Here is a 24,219-nt window from a genome sequence, read left to right as displayed (position 1 = left end):
TAACATCTTGGGAGCCATCCTTCCAACAATAAAACTACGAATCCATTCTCTTCAAAATATCATTTGGGAGCATCGTACGTAACGTCCCAAAATCCCAACCATCATCCAACCAATACATCGCCACTGCTTCAACTCCAGCAAGATGAGGGAAATACCATGCAAGAGGGCCATTCCCCAGCCAACTATCCCACCAAAAGGATATCTGCCCTACTGCCAAATCCCAAACTGCATTAAGCTCCACTAAAGTTCTTACTTGGAGCATTCTCTTCCAAATAGCCGATGCACTAGGAGACGCCTGCACCTGATTTGAGTGAGCACCTTTACAATAACGCGCCATCATGAAGTCCGACCATAAGGACCCTCCTTGTCGAAATCTCCACCACAGCTTTAAGAGAAAGCCTGAACCGTAGTATGGAGCGACCTCAATGCCAATCCTTCTTCCTCCTATTGCTGACATAATCACAACCACGAAATCTAGTGTTGCCTCTCCTTACCCTCCACAGACCCCATAAGAAATTCCCAAGTATCTTATGAATATGATTAATCACTCCTTTTGGAGGGTCCAGAGCTGAAAGGAGATAAACCAGCATTAATAGAAGGACTGATTTAATTAGAACCAAACGCTCTCCAAAAGAAAGCCACTTAGATGACTAGTTCCTTATCCTACATGCAATTGCGTAAATCAAACCTGAAAATAGAGAACTAACTTTCCTGCCCAAAAATAATGGGCATCCCAAATATTTAATGGGAAAATTCTTAAACAAGAACCCCATTATCCTAGCTAGCAGAGGTAAGAAAACATGTTTTACTTTTATTAACTAGTTGGCCTGAGTAGCCCTGATACTCTAGAAGGACATTCATCACGCATTGAAGAGATTGCGTATCACCTCGAGAAAAAATAATAATATCATCTGCATATGCAAGATGAGTAATTGGACCAGTCTTCTTATCAACCAAAAATGGGGTAAAATGTGGCTCATCAAGTAGCGTATTTAAACCCTGCGACAGTACTTCTGTAGCAATAATGAACAATGCCGGAGAGAGGAGATCCCCTTATCTCAAACCACGGGAGGATTTAAAAAAATCACAAGGTTGACCATTAACAAGGACAGAGAAATGACAATTGGAGACTAAACGCCAAACCATGTCAATAAATATTTCTCCGAAGCCAAACGCACATAAAACTGAAGTCAAGAAGACCCAAGTGACTTTGTCGTATGCCTTAACCATATCTAGTTTTAAAACCACATTAGGCCCACGAACCTTCTTATTAATTGCGAAAATCATCTCCTGAGCCAACAAGACGTTATCAGTAGGGGTGACAATTTTTGACACGACCTGAAAACACGACACGAACCTAACACGAAATTAATGGGTTTGGGTTGAGGTTTCGGGAATTCGGGTCAGAATCGGGTTGGACCCGATGAACCCGAAAAGAAAACAGGTCGATTTCGGGTCAACCCGTGGTGACCTGATATGACCCGATATGACCCGTTTACGAATTAAAAATAATTTAATAAACATAAAAATAATTTTATCTAACTAAACTAAGTTATTCTTTTTTTCAAAGGCATTAATTACTTAATCCTAAATGAATTTATTTAATTTGTGTGAAGTTGAAATTATTATATTTGGACAAATAATATATTATATTATTTTTTACTTTTATACTGTTTTAATTTATTTTATATTTTGTTTGGGATAAAACACTTTTACGGTGTTTAATTTATTTTAGATTTGGTTTGGAATTATTTATTTAAATTTTTATTACTTGATTATGTAATTAGTTTTGTGAGAAATTGATTTTATTAGAAATTACAGTGATAAATTAATAAATTAAAATTAAGTTTCGGGTCATTTCGGGTCGACCCGCCAACCTGTCAACATGAAATTTTCAGGTTCGGGTCAGCATACCTGACCCGTCACGGGTTGGCGGGTCGGGTTCGGGTCAACAGATTTTCTGACGGGTTGACCCGAACCCGACCCGCCAACCTGATTTGGACCCGAATTGCCACCCCTAGTTATCAGCTATCAATCTGCCCTTAACAAAAGCACTTTGTTGGGGAGAGATAATCTTAACTAATATCCCTTCCAATCGAGACGCCAGTAATTTGGAGATGATCTTGTTGACAAAGTTGCGCAAGCTAATATGTCTGAAATCTGAAAAAGAAGATGGATTCACAATCTTGGGAATAAGCGCAAGTAGAGCTGACGTATATCCTACTGGCAAATTCGCCCCAACAAAGAAGTCTTGAACCGCCAAAACCACATCCTCCTCCACTATTCCCCAAGCCGCCTTAAAAAACCTGCTCGTAAAACCATCCGGTCCAGGCGTAGAATTCCCATCTATAGAAAAAACAATATTCTTTACCTCTTCCCCATTCAGGACCTCTTGTAGCATCTTATTATCCTGTTCCCTTATCAATCTAGGGATGAGCTTTAACAATCTGGGTTCAAACGAAGGATTCGCATCCACTAGTTCCAAAAACATTGCTGAGAAGAATCGTTCCGCCATCACTTTTATTTGACTAAAGTCTTCCTCCCGGCTCCCATCCTGCTTTTTTATCCGATGAATAAATAATCTTGCCTTTTGTTGCCTCACCGCAGCGTGAAAAAACTTAGTGTTTGCATCTCCCTCTTGTAACCACCTGAGCTTGGCCTTTTGCTTTCAAAAATCAGCCTCCCTACATAGTTCCCGTGTCAACTTCGCCTGAGCTTGGTTCAACTTAATTTGATTACCTTCTAATTGATCCTCTTCCAGTGCCAATTCTAGCAATCGAACTACCTCCTCAAGTTCTTTGACTCTGTCCGTTATGCTACCAAAGATCTCCCTATTCCAGGTACTCAACGCGGACTTATTGATTATTCACAATTTTAGTATGTATACATTTATTCACTTCTACATACGAAAATTCATCTTTTATCAATACTTGATCAAATTTCTTATGCAACTATTTAGAATCATGTTTTAGGCCATAAAGAGATTTAATTAATTTACACTTTTTATTTTCTTGTCCAGATACAACACATCCTTCAGGTTGAAACATATAAATTTTTCCTTCTAAATCACCATTTAAAAAAGCTGTTTTAACATCCATTTGATGAACAACAAGTTTATGGATAGAAACTAAGGCAAATCAAACACGAATAAGAGAAATTCTTGTTACTGGTGCAAATGTGTCAAAATAGTCAATATTTTATTTTTGAAAAAATCCTTTTGCTACTAAATGACCTTTGTATTTTTCTATAGAACCATCAAAATTATATTTTTTTTAAAAATTCATTTGCAACCAATAGGTTGTGTACCAGGGGATAAATCTACCAATGTCCACATTTTATTTTTCAAAATAGAAAATTTAATTGCTTCTTTCCAAAACTTGCAATCAGAAGACGAAATTGCATCGGAAAAAGTTAAAGGATCATTGACAACAAGAAAGGTTTGAAAATCATTTCCACAGGAAAATTCTTTTCTCGGCCTTTTACTCCTTCTCAATTCCTCATTAGAGGTTATTTCTTTATTTCTCTCAATAGGTGCATGAGAAATTTTATTGGACAGTGGAAAAATATGTTCAAAAAATTCAACATTCTTTGTCTCAATAATTGTATTACAATCAAGTACATTACTTTTTAAAATAAGAAACATATATGCAACACTATGTTCAGCATATCCAATAAACATACAATCAAAGTTTTAGAATCTAATTTTCTTTTCTTAAGTTCAGGTAATGACACTTTAGCAAGACATCCCTATACTTTTAAATATTTTAAATTTGGTTTATAATTTTTCCATAACTCATAAGGTATTTCGCCAATCTTTTTATGTGGAATTCTATTTTGTAGATGACATGCAGATAATATAGGTTCTCCTCATAAATTATCTAAAGCATGAGAACTAACTAACATAGAGTTTGTCATTTCTTTTAGTGTCCTATTTTTTCTTCTGCAACTCCACTAGATTCTGGTGAGTAAGGAGGTGTTATTTCATGTATTATGTCTTCATGTTCACAAAACTTATCTAAAGCTAAATATTCACCTCCTCTATCTGATCTAATTCTTTTTATCTTCTTATTAAGTTGATTTTCTACCTCAGACTTATTAGATAAAAAGGCATTATGAGTATCATCTTTATTTTTAAATAAATAAAGTTTAGTACATCTAAAATAATCATCTATAAAAGTAACATAATATTTTTGTTCCTCCTCTAGTTATAGTTTGTTTTAAATCACCTAAATTTGTGTGATTTAGATTTAATAATTCAATTTCTCTTTGAACAGTTATACAATTTTTCTTTGTTATTGTAGTTTCTGCACATATTTCATATTTTTCGTGTCATTACTATTAATACTAGAAAGTAACCCAAGTGATTGCATTTTCTTTTTGTAGCTAACATTAGCATTTCCTAATCTAGCATGCCATAAAGAAATTGAATCAACAATATTAGTAGAAAATGATGCATTTTCATTGATCACATTTGAAACGTTGAATACAAAGAGTCCCTGATTACAGTAGCCTTTACTCACAAATACATTATTTTTTGTCATCACAATCTTGTCAGATTCAAATGACACTTTCACCCCAACTTTTCCTAGCAATGCTACAGAAACTAGATTTGCTCGAATATTCGACACATGCAACACATCATTGAGGGCTAAAGTTTTTCCTGAAATGAGTTTCAAGAGAACTTTGCGCTTACCTAGAGCTTTAGCAATTCGTGAGTCTCCAAGGTAAATCACCTCTTCATCATCCCCGATTGAAGCATAGGAGGAAAATGCTTCTCTATTTGCACATATGTGCCGAATAGCCCCAGAGTCTATTACCCACTCTTTCACATTGGCTGCAATGTTGACTTGAGAGATGACTGCAACAATTATATCATCCCCTTCGACTAAATTAACCTTAGGAGGATTGTCATTTGCTTTGTCACCTTTCTTTCTGTGCCTGCATTGAGCAGTATGGTGTCCTGATTTTTCACAAACATATCAAATGCCTTTCTTCTTCTTAAAGTTGGGATTATTGGGTTTGTAATTTTGGAATTTATTGGCGTATCTTTTATTGGTACTTTGAACTAGATTAGCTTTGAGAGTCATCTCCTTTGTTTTGACGGTCCTTAACTCCTTCCTATTGGAGTCTTCAATCAGAATATGTTTCACGAACTCATCAATGGCATAATTTTTCTGCCTGTGCTTCAGATTGTTTTTGTAGTCAGTCCACGATTCGGGCAACTTTTCAATTAGAATTCTAGCAGCAAATTTTTCGGGCAAATTTATGTTTTCATTTTTGAGATCCTCGAGTAGCATCTGGTACTCTGTGATTTGTACTTTCATTTTTTTGTCTTCTGTCATCTGCCATTGGTTGTACTTTCCCATGACGAATTTTTGTTTGGTGGCGTTTTCGACGGTAAATTTTGTTATCAAGACTTCCCAAATTGTCTTAGTTTCCTTGCAGCTACAGTATACATCAAACAGTTCATTTGAAAGTGTTTATAAAATAGTATGCTGACATACCTTATTGGCATATTGTCAGGATTCATGCGTCTTGACATCCATAGTTACAGTTGGTTGTGATTCTGTTAGAGCATAGGGTATCCATGAATGTCGAGTAGAGAGTGCACACATTCTTGTCACCTTTTGAAGTTTTCATTGGCAAAAACTTTAATTTTGGAGACGTCTAGAAAAGGTTTAGCCAAAGGTAGTGTGACTGCAACTGATGCGGATGCAGGTTGTGAGGTGTTAACTGTGACGATCCCACTTCCCTCAAGGGCGAACCCCAGAGGTTAGCGGACCGCCTGCCTAACTCTCGCCAGGACTCACTCACTAACATTAATTTCAGAGATAACATTAACTCCAAAGTAAGAACAAAACTCCCCAATAGATATTACAAGCCATCCAACTTCACAAAAAAACTCCATACTTATGTATACGACTAAGCGAAATGAAATGCAAGTAGTTCAATCACTTCTCTAAGTATAAATAGGATTGCAATTACTTAAAATAAGGACTATAATTCCTTATTCTTTGGATAGCAAATCAATAACGCTAAAACTCTTCAATATAACATCTACATGCTACCAATCATCCGAATATACAAACCAAAAGATAAGAACTTGTAAACTAATATCATAATACAGTGCCGTCCAAATACAAGATTAAGATTTCCTATTACAACTAGCACTATTATTGTCCTTGTCATCCCCGTACCCTGTTAAGGAAAACAAATGAAGGGATGAGCTAAAAGCTCAGTGAGGTTCCAAGAGAACAACAAGCAATTAGGTATTTTAGCATTCATATGATAGCATGATCACATTTTTCATAAAGAACATAACATCCAGACAACTCATTTAACCACGTACAACCGATAACACATGCATATAAAAGGATACAGTCTATTCTCGGGAACAAGTTTCGTGACAACTTGTTCAGAATCTGTTGACACTCCGTCAACCGTGGAATCATAACAAGTCCAGTAGATCACCACTTAACTCCAACCTCCATCCACCAATCAACCCCCTACCGGGCCCGAACTCCAAACATAAACAGTGGTGGTAATATTCGAGTATACCAATTAGTCGAGGAGATAACACTCCACTCGACAAAACAGTAGACCCAGGGTTCGTTATCTAATCGACCAGACCCTTGCCGGCTCGACTCAATTAACTAGCCTATGGGGTTTAGGATCCAGGCCGTTACTTTCAACTCATGCGCATGAATCTCAATTCACTTGTAAACAATTCACTTATAGTAGTAAAACAGGAATTCAGTCAAGTTAGGTTGAGTGTGATAAAGTACACACTCACCTATGTAATAACAAGTCAATTCAAGTAACAAGTCATATACAAGGCATATTTGTGCAACAAGTAACATGGAACTTGCAGTTGGAACACTCACTAGTTCAAGCAAAAATAGCATCAAAAGTTTCCTCCTGGATTGCCCCCTTGATCAAACAAGCCCTAAGAATAACCAAGTGAACAGAATTCATAATTTAGACTCGACTATGAGTCGTATACCTCTCCAAGTTAATTTTTTTTTTCAAAACCCAACATACATAGCCATATTTAGAATGCAAATCAAGGAAAAATTTAAGTATATTCTAGGGCAAAAACTCAAATAGGATTTTGAAGCGTATGAGAGCATTTTGGACTCAAGAAACATGAATAACCAACAAGTTCGTTATTCGCTTCATGGCAGGAAATTTTCCAGCGGCGAACCAATGAAAGAAACAAGGTTTTCTCAAGTCAAGTCAGCGAGGTTGTGTCCAAAAGACTTTCAAACTAAAGACGTTGAGGCTAAAAGGTAGCAAGGTGCAAAACTGCCCTCCAAATCAGAATTTTTTCGCAGCCATGAAACAAGTACAACCATGAGGTTTTCACATCCCAATCTTCATAGTTTTCACTCAAATTCACGCACAAAAGACTCCTCCAAAGTTTGGAACAAGTTTTGGCCAAAACCAATTACTAAAAGATTAGAAAAACAACAATGTAATAGGCTGCACTCTCCATCGACAAACAAGCACAATTTTAGCCAGCAATTTGGAAGAAAATCCCAATGAAACCCTTCCATTTCAACCAAAATGCAATATATAAGCAAAGCTTAAAGGTTCACTAAGTATATTAGGCAAGTACATCACCAAATCAGTCCAAAATCAAGGTAGTAAGCTGCCCCAAAATTTGGACAGCATAACCCCTGTTTTATCCTATATTTCCTCTCCAAATTCAATACAAAATTTCATAGCCAAACCATCCAAATCAAGACCACAAATGGTAGGCTATACAAGCTACTAGTTTCAGACCATAAAGCCACAAAAAATAGACAAATATTCAGCTCACATGTCTTCATACCAAGGCTGGCCGTCAAGCAAAAGTTCAACTCCACAAGCTTAAATTTCCATAAGCAAACTAATGGAAGATATGCAAGCTGGAAAAATTACATGACATGGCTAAAATATATAGTAAACATGATATTAGCATTTTAACACTCATTTTCATTTTCCTTAACTAAAACGGGAAATTTATTGCTTGGGACATGAAACATGTAAAAGTGAAGTTTGCACCTCTCAAAACCTTTCATTTTCTACTCCAATTCACTACTCATACCAATGTTAATATTTAATCATGTGTTTAGGACATTAAAAAGTTGATTTCACCACACAAAACCAAGAATAAAGCTAACAAAATCACTCTCTCTTTCAGTCAACCTCAAGGAGAATTCCAGCCATGGAAACAGTGAAATAAATGGAGTTTAAACCACTTAAGGTCCATGGTTTTGGTTCATTTCCAACACATACTTGTAGTTTAAAGTCTTCTAGGGTGTTTTGAACAAATTGAGCTTAAAATCATCTTGAAAATTTAGCGATCAAAGCTAAAATTCCAGCAAGTATTCTTTCTTTGGAAAAATCATAACTTAAGTCATAAAAGTCGAAAACTCATACAAATTATCTCGTTTAAAACTAGACTTGAAATACTAACAATCTTTAGCAGACATCTAAAGGAGATTTGGTTCATAAGTTAATCCAAATTGAGTCACAAGTTACCACAGCATCCCAATTTTTACTTGTTCAGGACCGATTTTTCAGTCAACTTTGCTGATTTTCTGGTGCATATATAAAACGAACCACACTTCTAATTTTATACCATTGGAAAGATCTATGAGTCTAGTTTCAAATGCAATTGACGGTACTCAATTTCGATTTTTCTACACAAAGTTATGATTCGTTTACTAAAACTGCCTAGGGGTGACTGTCACCTGAAATTTCAACCTTTTACTTGAGTTATTCCAACTTTATTGCTGCCAATAACTCACATTTAAGCTAGCAATTTGCTACCCAATTCAAAGACAACATACTATAGCATACTAAACAAGAAATATAACATTTAGAGCATGACTTCCTAGTAGAAACTTCTCAAAGGAATGAGATAGCAGGCTGTGACAAGGATGGAACAAAGTTCCTCCAATTTTTCTCAAGCTCTCTTAAACAAATTTTCAGCCAAATCAATGAACATATAACTATTATTCAACCATATAAACATACTAACTTCTATATACACGGTTGTCATGATATAAAACATGAAATCTTAGCAAAACTTCACTCCAACTTTAAAGTAAAACTGATATATCCAACTTTATGCAATCGGTCAGCCCACAAATTTTTTCCAACCAGGTTCCTTCAAACTTTCTTTCATCCAAGCCACTAATTTCTCACTCATTTTCATGGCAAATGCACCATATATCATTTTTAACATAAGATGAAACATATGACCTGAGTTGTTAGTAAGGAAACCTATTAGAGTTCCAAATACAAAGCTGCAAATAAAAACTATCAGCATATGTCACTAAATTAAAATTCCAGCAACCTATAACTTAGAAAAGTATATTTTTCTTCCACTAAACTCCTACCTTTTGGCTTAAATTTAACATACATCAAAAGCCCTCTAAAGTATGTGAAAGAAATTGAAGTTCCAAATCATGTTACCTTTAAAACAAGCTAGAAGTTAACTCCCCAGTTTTGGTCCTCTACTCGATCAAGCAAGCTGGAAATGGAAGTAAGACACAACCTTCCTTTCAATTTTCTCTCTCTCGTTGCTCTTGGTTGAAGTGGAAGCAAAACAAGAGAAATTTCTTTATTTTCTCTCAAGCTTCTCTCGGATGGAAGGTTGGAGCAGGACATAAATCTTTCCTCTCAACTCTCTCTACTCTCTCTCTCGGCTAAAGTAGGACAAAATAAGTGACCAGCCTTGTTTGTCTTTGTTTTTCTTTCTCTTGGTGGTTGAGCTAAAGAAAAGAAACAAGAGGAAGTAAATTTGGCTTAGTCAACTTGCATGCTACTTGGTCAAAAATGGAGGCAATGGAGAAATATGTCTCTCTCGGTTGGGAAATTGGAGTAGGACAAGGAAAAAAACAATCCTGTAGCTTTCCCTTAATTTTTTTCCTACTCTCTTGCTTAGTCAAAATTTTCGGCCAAGAGAAGAAGATTATGACTGATATTTCCACTCCATGGTCGGCCAAGAGGTAAGAAAAGGAATGAAATGTTTTGGTCCATTTTGCTTCCAAGGTGAAGACTAAAACTAGTCTTGATCACAGTAAAAAATCTAATAATTCTAAAAGTAATTAGCCAAGATTAACCTTTCATTTCCACTCAAATAGAGTTTGCACAACCAAATAAGTTTGACTACTTCAATTAAACCCTTGCAAATGTTTTCAAAATTATTGGACGGAAACAAGAAGGTATAAAATCATATATAAATCATTTTCCAATTACTAAGAAATATAATTCATTCAAAGTAGAAAATTTCAAAACAAATACGGTTCGAAAACACCTTGCAGCACAATATCCCCTTTTGTACAAATCTCCCTCTAGTTCACAAAATTTATCGCACCTACCTCGCTAGTTGGACGAATTGATATATCACCCCAAGAAAACCAACATGCAATAAATTGAATGAGGCAATAGGAGAAAAATCACGATTCAACCGTTAGATTAACCAAAGATTCAAGGCAATTAGATTAGAATACAAATATATAAATATATATATATAATTTTTGAGAATATCAATATAAATATAATTTTCGGGTTCTCACAATACTCTAACAGTCCCTCGACAATATTGTTCCACAGTTTGACACCCCGTGGGGCCGTGGGTTTTGTTCTTGGCGGTGTTGGACAACACAACAGGTACCTGCAGGCTACCTCACCAAGGCCTCGTCGAGGTGGGAGAGACCACTATAGACTTATCAAAGAGGCTCAAGCTCTCTCCCTAGCCGATGTGGGATCGTTACAATCCACCCCCCTTGGGGGACCCAGCGTCCTCGCTGGCACACCGGGGTCGGGAGTCGGCTCTGATACCAACTCTAACAGTCCCTCGACAATATTGTCCCACAGTTTGACACCCCGTGGGGCCGTGGGTTTTGTTCTTGGCGGTGCTAGACAACACAACAGGCACCCGTAGGCTATCTCACCAAAAGGCCTCGTCGAGGTGGGAAAGACCACTACAGACTTATCAAAGAGGCCCAAGATCTCTCCCTAACCGATGTGGAATCGTTACATTAACGTTGCTGGAGGCCATAGTTTCTTAGATTGTTGAAAAATAGCCAAAAAAAAAAAACAATGTTAACTAAAACTAATAAAATGTAGATTGAGTCATGTTTAATAACACTGTTCTAAAAAACTATTTCAAGATGTTGAAATGTTTCCCCATGATTAAACAAGCCTTCTTCTCATTATAAACAAGAAGGATCTGAACTAGCAAATCTTGCATAAATCCAGCAGTGAGTGAAAGAAGAAGAAGAAGAAGATAGTAGTAGAAGAAAACAACTGGCAGGAAGGTCTCGGCTGTCAGCTTTTTGGTGCACTTTCTAAAGTGGGAATAGTTGCTATTTATTGGCATCAAAAGTGTACATTGGAGGGAATATCTGATAACATAAAAGAAACGTGCCTAATTTTTCGTGTAACAGAAAATAACATTAATAAGAGAACGTTGTGAATATGCCCTAACTTTCGTAACCGATGAGATAAGAATTTATCTTCATGGGAAAGAGTCAAATTTTGATTTGTAAAATGTAAAACTAAAATTTATTCTTGCTTGCAGTAAAACCAACTTGGGTCATGTTTAACCCACGTGCAAGGGGGGACAAATCCGCCAACTTGTATTGAAACGGCCCACTTGATACCAAAACTAACGCAGCACGAAACTAAGTAGGTACAACAGCTTGTAGAACAGCTTAGATACAGAATTTCACCCGAACTTATAATAGCAGTTTGGAATAGGATTAGAGAATATGCTAAGAAGGTAAAAACTGGTTGGTAAATCTAGGAATCACTCCTAGGAATCTTTAGGCCTCACTCCTAAAGTTGGAATGTATCAAACAGCCCTAAGGAAGACGTTAAGTCTGCAGGAAAATTTTATTAATGACCAAAAACTGACTTATCTTTGTGGAGAAGTGGTTATTTATAGACTTTAGAGCAAAGCCAATTCCAATCCTGATTAGGATTCCTAACTAGAGTAAAATTCTAGCAGAAAGCTAGAAAGTTAAGCCTTCTTATTTCCTATAACAACTAAAATACTAATTACCAAAAATAATTACTAGACAGAAAATTACCATAAACCTAAAATTCCTGCGGCTAATCCAAATTACTAAAATACCCCTGCTGGTGAAAATCATAAAACAAACTCCATAGAATTCAAACCAACTCCCAAGTTGGTTCCTTGTCATCAAAAGCATGCCAAATCAATGTTTGGGCATACGACACAAAGTGGTTATTTATAGACTTTAGAACAAAGCCAATTCCAATCCTGATTAGGACTCCTTACTAGAGTAAAATTCTAGTGGAAAGCTTTTTTTTTTTGGAACTTTTCATGATTTATCAATAAAAATTGTGCTCAAACGGCTATTAACAAATCTGAAAAAGCCTATTCGAAACTCTTTGGTTTGCGTCGTACACAGTACGCTCCAGATTAAACTTGAAAGATCACCTGATGTGTTTCTAAAAACTGACGGATGGATAGCTACTATTAAGCATAAATGCTACTTCAACTTGGTATATTGCCTGGGACATACGCCAAAAATCCATTGTATATTAATAGGAAAAAATATACCGATAATTTGTGCTGGGCGGGAGGGGGGGTGGGGGTGTGTGGAGAACACAGAAAGAAGCAAGTAGAATCAATAAAAGAAGGATTTGACTTCAGCCATAAAGTTGTTTCAGTAGTTTTTGCAATTCCCACATGCGCGCCTCATGGAGGTTTTCGAGGTGACCGTGCAAGACTCGATAATTATGCAGTCTTGGATGAAAGGTTGCAGCAGGAGGACAATGTCAATGTATTGAGGCCGTGCCACGACCCAAACAACGTCGAAGTTCCTCTGGCTTGCACATGCGAATCTGCATTTCTGCTCATTCCCTTGGGTTGGATGAGGCTTATCGTGCCTGGCCTGGGTAGCATTCTCTAGTGGAAAGCTAAGCCTTCTTATTCCCTATAACAACTAAAATATTAATTACCAAAAATAATTACTAGACAGAAAATTACCATAAACCTAAAATTCCTGCAGCTAATCCAAATTATTAAAATACCCCTGCTGGTGGAAATCAGAAAACAAACTTAGTGGATTTTTGCCACTGATGATGAGCCCATGCTAGTTACCAACTTAACACAACCCAATAAAAGAGTAATCATTATAAATGATGAAGAGTCCCTTTAGTTTTTCAATGTGGGACAAAGTCTTTTGAAATACCCCTATTATTTACAATAGAAGCAAACAACGGAAGTAGCTAAGGAAGGCGAACAGGCACCAGCAGCTACAGCTGGTATTGGTCACAAGTATGAGCAAATGTTGGGGAAGCTCGAAATGACTTCCAAGATTCAGGAACTCAATGTGGAAAATGAGAAGCTATATATTCAACTAGAAACTTGCAACAAGCGAATAGACGATCTCTCAACTATCATATCGCACAGTTCGGAATTAGCAATAGTTGGGATGTCGCTCAATTCCACCTTAGCAATAGTTAGGATGCTGCTAATTGGCCAAGGCAAACAACATTAGAAACAAGGTTGATGTGCTGAAGAAGGAGAATAATAAACAAAGGATGCTGGAGTTATAGGACTTGCTGATGCTAGAAAACTAGTATGACGTGGTGGCGTCACCAATTGATGAAAACTAATGAAGTGTTGCATATTAATGCTAGTTTAATAAAAGTGTCACACACTTTCTTTCCTGTTTGTTTTTTGTTGAGTTGCACGCTTACAAATGGTGCAGTAGTTATGACTAAGCAAACATATTTTTATGTTCATATACTAGATATATTGTCATAACTAGCGACAAAAAAAAATCATAATAATCAAAGTTACCATAAATAGATAAAAAAGAATAATTAAAATTCATTAAAAGAGATGGAAGTGGTTAGAAGAGAGCAAAATTATAAGTAACCTCATCTCTTCCTCCTCTTCCCCCTTCCCTTAGAATTATGGGTGGGATTTAAGAAGTGAGGAGGGGACAAAAAGACTAGAACTTAGGACCTCTTATTCATGAGTTTCAATATTAACCACTAGATCATAGCGTCTTTGGTAATGAAAATAGTAATATAATAAATAACAAATGTCATCAACTTAGATCATTCTAATAATGATATTTTTATGCAATGATTCAATTTGGATTAACCAATTTGTTTGTCCATTTTGTATTGGTTCCAATGTAAAAATGATAAAGAAAAGAAAGACATTAAAAGAGTTTACAAAAAACAAAATTCACTAAAATGGGTTGGTTTGGTTACGTTAGGTATATATAATTGAATGAGTAATTTTTTATGCACTATTAATGTATATATGAGCTGATCTAGATGTATGCCATGTAATCCATTTTTAAATTTAAAATTCATTCTTTGTACAGATATCATACATCTATACCTGCTAGTGTAAAAAATTCAATAGACTAACAATGGATAAAAACTTAATCCTACATAAAAATTGTTAATATTAGAAAACTTATAGAATATTTGCTTATTGATAAGCTAGATTAACTATGATTTTTACTACCTATAAGAAATGTTAGACTAAACAATTTTAGTTTGTCATACACTGACAGTCTATAAAATAGTTATCCTTACTATAATGAAAAACTATTTAAAATCTTTAGAATCAAATGTAGTTTCATATGAAATGGATTGTTAGGTTTGGGACAAATATATGAAAATTAATTATTGTCCAAATTTCTAATTCTTCTTAAAATATGTAACCACCTTTCACACTAACTAATCTTCAAAACATGTTGCACTAATGGAGAATTTGGTGATGAAATGTGCCTATGCATGCGAGCTACAAATAGTTAAAAAATAATTTAAATATTAGAATAAAGTATTTAACAAGTTTATTATCGTAGAAAACTATTTGAAATTGTTACAATTACATGTAATTCAGTGATTTTTTTTTGTTTGTTGAATTTGAAAGCAATTTAAAATCTGGTTGTATTTGGTAGAATTCCTTGTAATTTACAAAGATAGACAATTGTAGATTTGTAGTGTGGTCAAAGTAACATTTAGGAAAAAAATTGATAAATTTTTTCTTTTTTTTTTGGATTTTCGATTTTAAAATGGTAATGAATGTGGTATAGAACTCTTTGAAAATCTAAACTATTGTGGATTTTGCAAAATTTTTTGTAATTTGGAAAAATTATACAATGTATACTAACTTTTATGAGAAATAAAAATTAATTGTAAACTCCAAAAATTAAAGAAAAATCGTTTAAAACATCTCTCATATTTTGTCTTTGAAAAACGTAAGATTTGATCTGAACCATGCTCATGTTTTTCTTTAAAAAATGGGATCTATTCATTTTTGCCACTAAAAAAGTGGAGTTTAATTTTTTGTATATAAAAAATGACTGCATGTAAGTCACATGGTGATTGCAGGCTAAAATGTGACCAGAAACTTAGATTGGAACCAAGTTTTATTACCTTGAATTTGTAAGAGATGTAAAGTTAACAATTTAAAAGTGAAAGACGAAAAAGTTTATTTGATGAAATGTGATGGATGTTTTAATGAGTTTTTCAAAAGTTAATAAGGAAAACTTCTAGAAGTTTTGAACTACTGAATAGTTATTTAAAAATTGTAAGCATTCTTCACACTAATTAATCTTTGTGTTGTTAGAAGTAATTAATTTCAAAAGATAATAACTTTAGACAATTAGTAAAATACCTTTTTTGTATAACAGGGTTGAGAAAGATATTAATTTTAGACAATCAATAAAATACTTTATTTGTATAACATGGTAGGGAAAAATTTTATCACTTTTATCTTTATAAGTAGCCACGTATTGATACTTAGTAGTTTGTTAAACCATTTACTAAAATTTAGAATATCCTTTGTGCAAAAACATGTCGTTTGCAGCTAAAGAAAAATTTACTTAGATAGACTTGATAAGTTAGTTTAACATTTTTTTTTTGCCTTAAGGAAATGTTAAAGTAAAAAATTTACTTAGATAGACTTTTTGATAAGTTTCTTTAACAAAACTTTTTGTTTAACCTAAAATTTAGAGATTTAAAATTTAGAACTAAACTAACTAATAACCATTAGATAATAATAATTGAATTTATTAAAGAATAAAATAATTTAGAAAACCTTAGAAAATAACACATGTCAAAGTATTGGAAAGGTTCTACAAGACATGGACCGGTGAATAATGTATCCTGCAGATATAGATACTATAGACCATAGAAATAGACATAGATATAGATCACTCTTCAATAATATAAACTAACCCACAAAATAGTGGCAGAAGAGATTCAAGTATCGTGAAAATTAAACTAAGGCTCCTAATTCCTTGAGTATTAATTTTGACCACTAGATTAAGGTTTCATTGCGTTATCAATTTACTAAGAATAGTTAGAATATTGGATAAGGGAGATAATATCTAATAATATTACGTGATTAATTACATAGGTCAAGTTGGATCAACGATTAAGTGCATATGTTGTTTAACTTCTTTGAGGGGCATATTCAATGACACGAGCTATCGATTTTTTTGAGCTTCATTTCCTGAAAAGAGAAAGACTTGAATTCTTCATGTTTGTTACTATTTTTTCATTTCAACAATTTTTTCTGACTCCATTTCGTGTCAACCCCAATAACGAATTAAAAGATTTCAAATTACAAATTGGGATTCTAATAAATATTACCAGTGACTTACTCAAGGGGAACAAAGATCAATCAAGGAATAGAGATACAATTGACCAAGAAGCCCCATCTGCTTAGCAAGGTAATAGTTCTTGTTTACTTCGGTTCCTATGTAGCACACAAATTATTGGCATGAATTTGGAGATATATCTAATAGAGATATTTATGTCACTTTTATTTATATCGCATTACTTTCCAGTTCCTTTTTTTTGGTTGTTTTTCCTTTTTTAACCTCTCTTGTATTTGTCTGCAAATATAAGAACTATTATCACTACAAGAAGTAGAAAAGTAACTAATTTCAAAAGGAACCATTGATACAGTGGGCAATTGCGGAAGTGCCAGAAATAGAACTGGCTAAAAAGGTGGAGGAGTACTGGATTAATTCCAATTGGGACTGGTGTACGTTAAGTAAATACCTTCATCAGACCCAGATCAATTTGATTAGAGCAACCATGGTTTATAGTAAGGATGACAATCCGGACTCGATTACCTGGGTTCCTGAAGCTAAAGGGACTTTCACTACTGCTTCGGCTTATGATTTAGATGGGCAGTGCGTACTCGTAACGAAGCAAGGCATGGCATGGGAAAGGCTATGGAAACTCAAGGGCCTAGGGAGATGGCAATTTCTGTTATGGATTGTAAAACATGGGAGACTGCTTACTAATGCTGAGAAGCATAGGAGACACCTGCATCCTACTGGGCAGTGTGAGATTTGTTGGGCAAAAAGTGAAACCATTCCTCATGCACTACGGGATTGTGAATGGATAAGTGTTATCTGGAGTAAGTTAGTTCAGCAGAAATATTGGAGGATATTCAAGGCTAAAACTCTGGACCAATGGGTAGATTGGAACATTAAGGAAGGCGGAATAGGCAGAAATTAGGAGATTTTCTGGCTTGGAACATTAAGGAAGGCGGAATAGGCAGAAATTAGGAGATTTTCTGGCCTATATTGTTTTAGCGGGTGGTTCATTGGGCATGGACAGCTAGGAACGAATGGATGCATCAAGGCCTGGATAGGAAAATGTAAGTCAATGCAGAACAACTTGTGAAGCATGTAATGGATGTTCAGGAACTAAACTCAAATTTCCACGAGACTGGGAAAAAGCAGCTTCAATACATTAGTTGGGGTAAACCCAACCAAGGATGGGTTAAACTAAATGTAGATGGAGCGTCTAAGCACAATCCAGAGAGGGCTAGTGCGGGAGGATTGATCATAAATGAATATGGTCAGTGGATTGTAGGATTTAGTGCTAACCTGGGGCATGCAAGTAATGTGGCTGCAGAACTTTGGGCTATTCTTATGGGGTTACGAATTGCTTGGAATTCGAGAGAAAAAAAAATTGTCATTGAGTCAGATTCTAAGACTGTTATTTTACCCATGTTTTCAGAACCGGACCGGGTATCGACTCGGTCGAGTTCAGGGGTCAATGGGTTGAACCGGGTTCGATCGAGGTTGAACCGGATGATGTCATAAATAAAAATTATTTAAAAATTAAAATATTATATGTAAAATATCTAATAACATGTTAATATTAATAAAGGTATATTCATATACATCAAATATATATAACAAGAAAATACAAAGAAATTAGAACAATCAAGTAGCAATTTATATTATTTAATGAGCATTAATAAGTTTAGAATTAAAATTATGGACTTAATTGAAAAATAACACTAAACTTTAAGACAACATTTATAAAGTATGAAATATTTGAGGTATATTAATAATTTTTAACATCCTAGGGGGCAAAACATAATATTAAAAATATTTTGACCTTTCAAAAAAAAGTAAAAAAAAAAGAGTCTATACAACTAGGAACAACAGATCTTTTGATATTATTGTGGATCCATATTCTCTTTAATACATATTCACCGCACTTGCTTATACTAGAGCGTGCCTTGTACGGAAAATTGGATGAGTGTGGACTGTGGAGTATGCGAGCACATGCTCACTCTTACTGATGTTTAGGAGCAAAAAGTAACATGGTGGGCTCCACATGAGTTTCAAATTGGCAGATTCTTATTTTCCCACCGACTCAGTTCTTATTTTTTTGGGTCAAATCGGGTCAAACTCAGGTTTTGACCTGAGTTGACTGAGTTTTTAAATTTCCGATTTTTAGGGTTAACTCGGACTGAATAATTGACCGATTTCCAGTTCGATCGATCGGTTCGATCCGAGTTTAAAAACAGAGTGTTTTACTGCTGGAGTCAGCTTCAAAGGAGAGTCTACATTGGAATATAATAGTAGAGATTAGAGACATGTTGAGCTGGAATTGGGATTGTAAATTGGAACATATCTGGAGAGAAGGGAATAGGCGTGCGGATCATTTAGCTAAATTGGGGAGAAGTCTGGACTATGGCTTGACAATGTTTGGGGATCCACCGCAAACAGTTAAAAAACTACTGGGCCAGGACGTGTGTAGAGTGGCTTTCTCTCGTTTGATCAACATGTAACGAGCCAATGACTCTCCTTAGCACCAACAAAAAAAAAAAAAAAAGAAACCATTAATAACAGATGTCAATTTTTTATGTTGGAAAAAGAGCTAGCAGCTCATGCTCTGGCCAGACAAGCTAAAGTTGCAAGTACTCAGAACGCACTGGTGTTTAAGGCACCTAACTATGTATACTCTTTTGGCTTATTACAATTAATAAATCATCTTTTTCTTTAAAAAAAATTAGTTATTTTGGACGATTGTTGTTTTGTCCTTCTTCAGAATATTAAATTTGAGATACACAATATTGGCTGAAGCATTCAAGATAATGAAAGCCCGATAGATCTCAATGAAAGAATAAACAAACTAATATCAGCTAAGCTATTCCTAAACTTCTTTGCGGTTCCCCAACAAAAATAGAATTGTTTTAAAGTTGAAATTGGCTCCTAGACAAATCAATATAAATACAATATCTATATTTCAATACAAATATATAACACATAAATGTCACTATATGCTGTAAACACATAAATACATAGTGTCACTATTTATCGTTCCTAATGTACCCATAATTACAAGATTAAATTTGTCCCAATTTTGTTCTCACAATTAGCACATGGTTATCCATTGAAATCGACCACTAACTACAACTTTCTCGTACCAACTCCTATGTATCTCCCTCAACTTCCATCATCTTTCTATAGGATTATCAAGATTACGAAGGAATCCAACTAACAAAACTTTATAAAGAAATAATATATATGTGTCTATATATACACATATATATGTTTTACGAGGGAATCATCTTTTTAGTTAGTAGCATACACATTAGGGTGTGCCTTAAGCACAAGTGGGAATAATTCCACTCCAATTGCAATCCAGGTAGAGTACCAAACCCACCATCAACGATGATTACGAGAGTCGTATCTAACGTTGATGATTACAAGAATCCCATCTAAATCTCAGGATCAAAAAAATCAATCCTCATCCGCCACATCTGCGTCCTTCTCTCCAGCATTTTCAAACTCAATCCACTCCTTTAATTTGCAAAGGTTCATAAAAAAGTACCAAATAATTCCAATTCCAGTCAGCAAGGCACTGACTAGATAGACAGTTTTACTTGCAACAACAATCACATACACCAAAAACGCAGATGGAATGATGCACATAATCACTAGCCCCGGCAATGGCATTGGAACCTTGTATGGCCTTTTCTTGGTCGGCGTCTTCCTCCTTAACCATAAAAATGATGCAAATTCTAACAACATTCCCAAACTATACAAGAAATTCACAGAAGATATAATATCTGCAAAAGTCATGTAGGAAACAGCCAATGCAATCAATGTAGCGATCAAAATTCCAAGCCAAGGTGTATTGAACCATTTTGACCTGACCCCAAAACATCTAGGCACAACTCCTATATTAGCCATACCAAGAATTTGGTAAGCGGAACTGCTCAATTGTGCCTCATACTGTCCAATAACAGCTAAAACTGCACCAATTTCAACCCAGTATTTCAACCATTTCCCAGCAATCATAGCAGCCAAATTCGCGAAATAGCCATTGGCCCATTTTTTCTGATCAAGAGAAGTAGCCCCAGTGGCAGCTAGAAGTGCGATTAAGTAGCTCAAACAAGTGAAAATCCCAGCTGACAAAAGTGCTCTGGGATATGTTTTTTGGGGTTGATCAACCTCCCCTGCTAAAGTACTAACGTTGTCCCAAGAATTCAGGTTCCAGAAAAGAGTATTGAAAAATAAAGTCCAATTTTTTTCAACCCCCTTTTGGCCTAAACTGATCCACCTAGAAGCCTCAATTTTTGGGATTGAAACTAAGGTCAGTACTATAAAAGGACAAAGTGAAACAATGCCTAAACAAACTGCTGTGTAACCAACTACAGTCAATCCTGTGTAGTTCAGAAAGGAAAGAAACAAAGTCGAAAACAGAATTGCAAGATATCTGGGGTATCCAGATGAGAAAATTGGCAAAACCTGTTTGAGATAATCTATACAAAGAGCTGGATAAGAAGCCAAGTTGATAACACCACTGAGGAGTTTCCAAGACCCCATCATGGAACCCCAGAAGGGACCAAAGGCCTTATGAGCCCAGATAACAAATCCTCCATTGCCAGGAAAAGTTGTGGCAAGTTCTGCTGTGACAAGAGCTTCTGGGATGCTCCAGATAAATGGGAAGATGAGGAATCCCAGAATGGTAAAAAGTGGACCTGCTGCACCCACTGCAGCTTCTGCACCATAAGGGCCACCAGCAACTTCAAAGTAGATAAGAAAGATCACTGGGAGTAGAGCTAGTTTCTTGGATTTTTTGGTGGTTGTTCTGGTGGTGCAGGTGGTGGTTGTTTGTTGCTTTTCATCTTCAATGAGTAAGGTGCATTCCGAGGAAGACTGAGGAGAAGTTCCCATGGAAGGATGTGGATTTTTTGGTATGGAATTTTGGTCATTGCCTCCAAAGATATTTTTGATAAATTGGATGCTGATGGTTGAAGTTCAACATCCGTTACAGGTGTCTTTTCAGAACTTTTTGATTGTTGCCTATTTATTACTGTTAAAAGAAAAAATGAAGAAGATCACTGATTTGAGTAGTTTATATGTGGGATTAATGTTCTTGATCCAATTGATTAGTTGAGATTGTTATCAAGGCCATTATCTCAATCTAATATTTATTTGGATAAAGGTGTTAAATCCCAATTTCCGAGCCAACTGTAGCTCTTGTTTTTAAAACAAATCATAAATATGAATTTCAATTTCTATCCATATTTTTTAAAAGTAAATCTTATATATACTGACGGTATATAAAATATTACAGTTGGATATATGACACATATATAATATTTAAATTTCAAATATAAATTCGAATTATATATCATGCATCTAGTGGTAAAAGTGTATACATTATCAATGTATAGAAGATTAATCCATCTTTTTAAACACAGAATAAGGGAGGTAAAAATGAAAAGATTTTTTTCTATCTTGTACCTTCCCACCACAAAAGCACAAAATAAAAGGGGACATCGACAAAAGAAGATAAAAATGAAAAGGTTTTTTCCATCTTGTACCTTCCTTCCTCAAAAGCACAAAATAAAAAGGGATATCGTCAAATCTTTTATCGAGAAATTTTTACACTTTTGCAAGGAAGTTTATGTAACTTAGGTGAAGCTTATTGATTTTGAAAAATTTTCAGCAAGGCTCGCTCCTCCTCTAATTTCAATGTTGGGCATAGGATAAAAAGCACTAAACAAGACATTAATATTTTAGCCCATGCGTTAGCATGGGATATTTCATTTTTTTCTTCTATATGAACCAATGCAAGATATGAATAATTCAAGTTCATAGAAATTTTTTGTGCTCTAAATTGTTGGACCACCAACCAATTTTTAAATCTTTTATACATAAATGAATTATGGTGTGATAATATTCATTAAATACAACAATGTATAAAAGAAAAGAAATAATGTGTATTTTTTGAGATAGCTTTTAAAATGATTATATACCTGCAATTATATGTTTGGTTTAAGTTTCTAACAATGTTAATAAATTTATCGATATGACAATCAAAATCATGCCAAGAAAGATTACAATATGTGGATAAAAAATTCAAACTTATTGGAAGAGATAAAAAGGACTTATAGAAGAGAGATATTTATTGACCCGAAAATGGAGAGAGTTAGATACAAAAATAGATAAAACTCAAGTATTTATTGACTAATTAGTTCTCTTCAATTAGTCTTGTTACAAGAAAATATGATTATTTTTGTGTGTGTGTATGAATGTATATAAAGTACTGAATCTAATTAACCATTTGTTCTCACCTAAGTAGCATGCCTACTTGAAAAGAAATGATGGGTCATTTGATACTTAGATTTTACCAATATTTGAATCCAACTCCTTACTCATTAATTTTTTTTAATACTTTGTCCCTCTCTCTTCTAACAGCTTTTATCTTTTTAAATGAATTTCAATTAATTTTTCTTATGGCTTTCCTAACTTCTAACAAGATTGCCCTTTTAATAAATTATTAATTTTTTATCAATATGTGCAAAAAAATTTAATTAGTGCAATTCGAATTGTTACATAGGTAGATTTGATAATATGGCTAAAAATTCAAATTCGTCCATGGAAAAATTGTTGGATCTTTTCTAATCAATTTGAGTATGAATATCTAGTTCTAGGCTTATGGTCATCATACAAATTTCTTATTATCTCAGAAAATATCTAATCAATTTTGTGGTATGAATTATAGTATTTAATGAATATTATTACATTGTCAAAGAAGTTTTTAAAATTGTATGATAATTAAAGGCTTAGAATACGTTAATTTTCTAAAAAATATTAATGAATAAGTAAGAATGTGTTTTTTTCTTATACTTTGAACTATCAAATTATAGAATAATCTTGCTAATTTATGGGCTAAATACTAATATATTTATAGGGCCATGTGGACTGTTAGTACAAATTAAACTCAAGTTGATCGCAATTATTGATTAACAATAAGTGCTTTCATGCCTGTCATCGGGCCTATTGGGCTGAATTTGGATATGTCCAAGCCCAATCCTAGTTAAAAACTATAAATAGTTGGGTTTGAGTTTAACCCATCCGGGTTGGAAATGTTAACGCCCAAGTCCATGTCTTTAAATTTATTGGGCTTTCGGATCAAGAATGGTGGCCGAAATAAAAATTCATCCTTTAAATATCATATATTAATTAAATCATAAAATTTTAATTCAAAAAATCAGAATTTTACATAATTAATACAAAATAATCTTACTTAGGATTACAAATTTTTTAAATAGTACCAATTTTTAAAATAATAAGATATATTGTAAACATTAATATATTTAACAAACACATGTTTATATTTTTTGAAACTTAATATACAAAGATATGAGCTTAGTATTGCCCAAGCTCAGCCCATTTACACATTGGGATTGTATTCAAGCCCCAAGGCAACTAAACCCATATGGCAAGAAAGCCCATCTCAAACCATTTGCGGTCAATGGACATAGGTTCCACAGAGACAATGCTAACTTTTTTCTTTCCATTAGTCTTTCTTTTTTCCTTTAAAATTTGATGGACATGTAAAATTTAGTATGCACAATGCATTTCATTTTTCTTTTCTCTT

At 34.6% G+C, this 24,219-nt stretch overlaps 1 protein-coding gene across 1 annotated transcript; it reads right to left on the bottom strand.

Moving 5' to 3' along the window:
* Positions 1-19,883: 19,883 nt before the first annotated feature.
* LOC113782505 (probable polyamine transporter At3g13620) lies at positions 19,884-21,509 on the bottom strand. Its single transcript, XM_027328398.1, has one exon. It carries the CDS (start codon positions 21,501-21,503, stop codon positions 20,064-20,066), a length of 1,440 nt encoding a protein of 479 aa, XP_027184199.1. The 5' UTR covers positions 21,504-21,509; the 3' UTR covers positions 19,884-20,063.
* Between the last annotated feature and the right edge of the window lie 2,710 nt (positions 21,510-24,219).

Source organism: Coffea eugenioides, chromosome 1 (genome assembly GCF_003713205.1).
Source record: "Coffea eugenioides isolate CCC68of chromosome 1, Ceug_1.0, whole genome shotgun sequence".
Lineage (NCBI taxonomy): Eukaryota > Viridiplantae > Streptophyta > Magnoliopsida > Gentianales > Rubiaceae > Coffea > Coffea eugenioides.
This window is presented reverse-complemented; position numbering and strand designations above follow the sequence as displayed.

Bases quoted from the DNA above. Each gene is read 5' to 3' on its own strand.
- LOC113782505 (XM_027328398.1), bottom strand. From the start codon at position 21,503: ATGGGAACTTCTCCTCAGTCTTCCTCGGAATGCACCTTACTCATTGAA.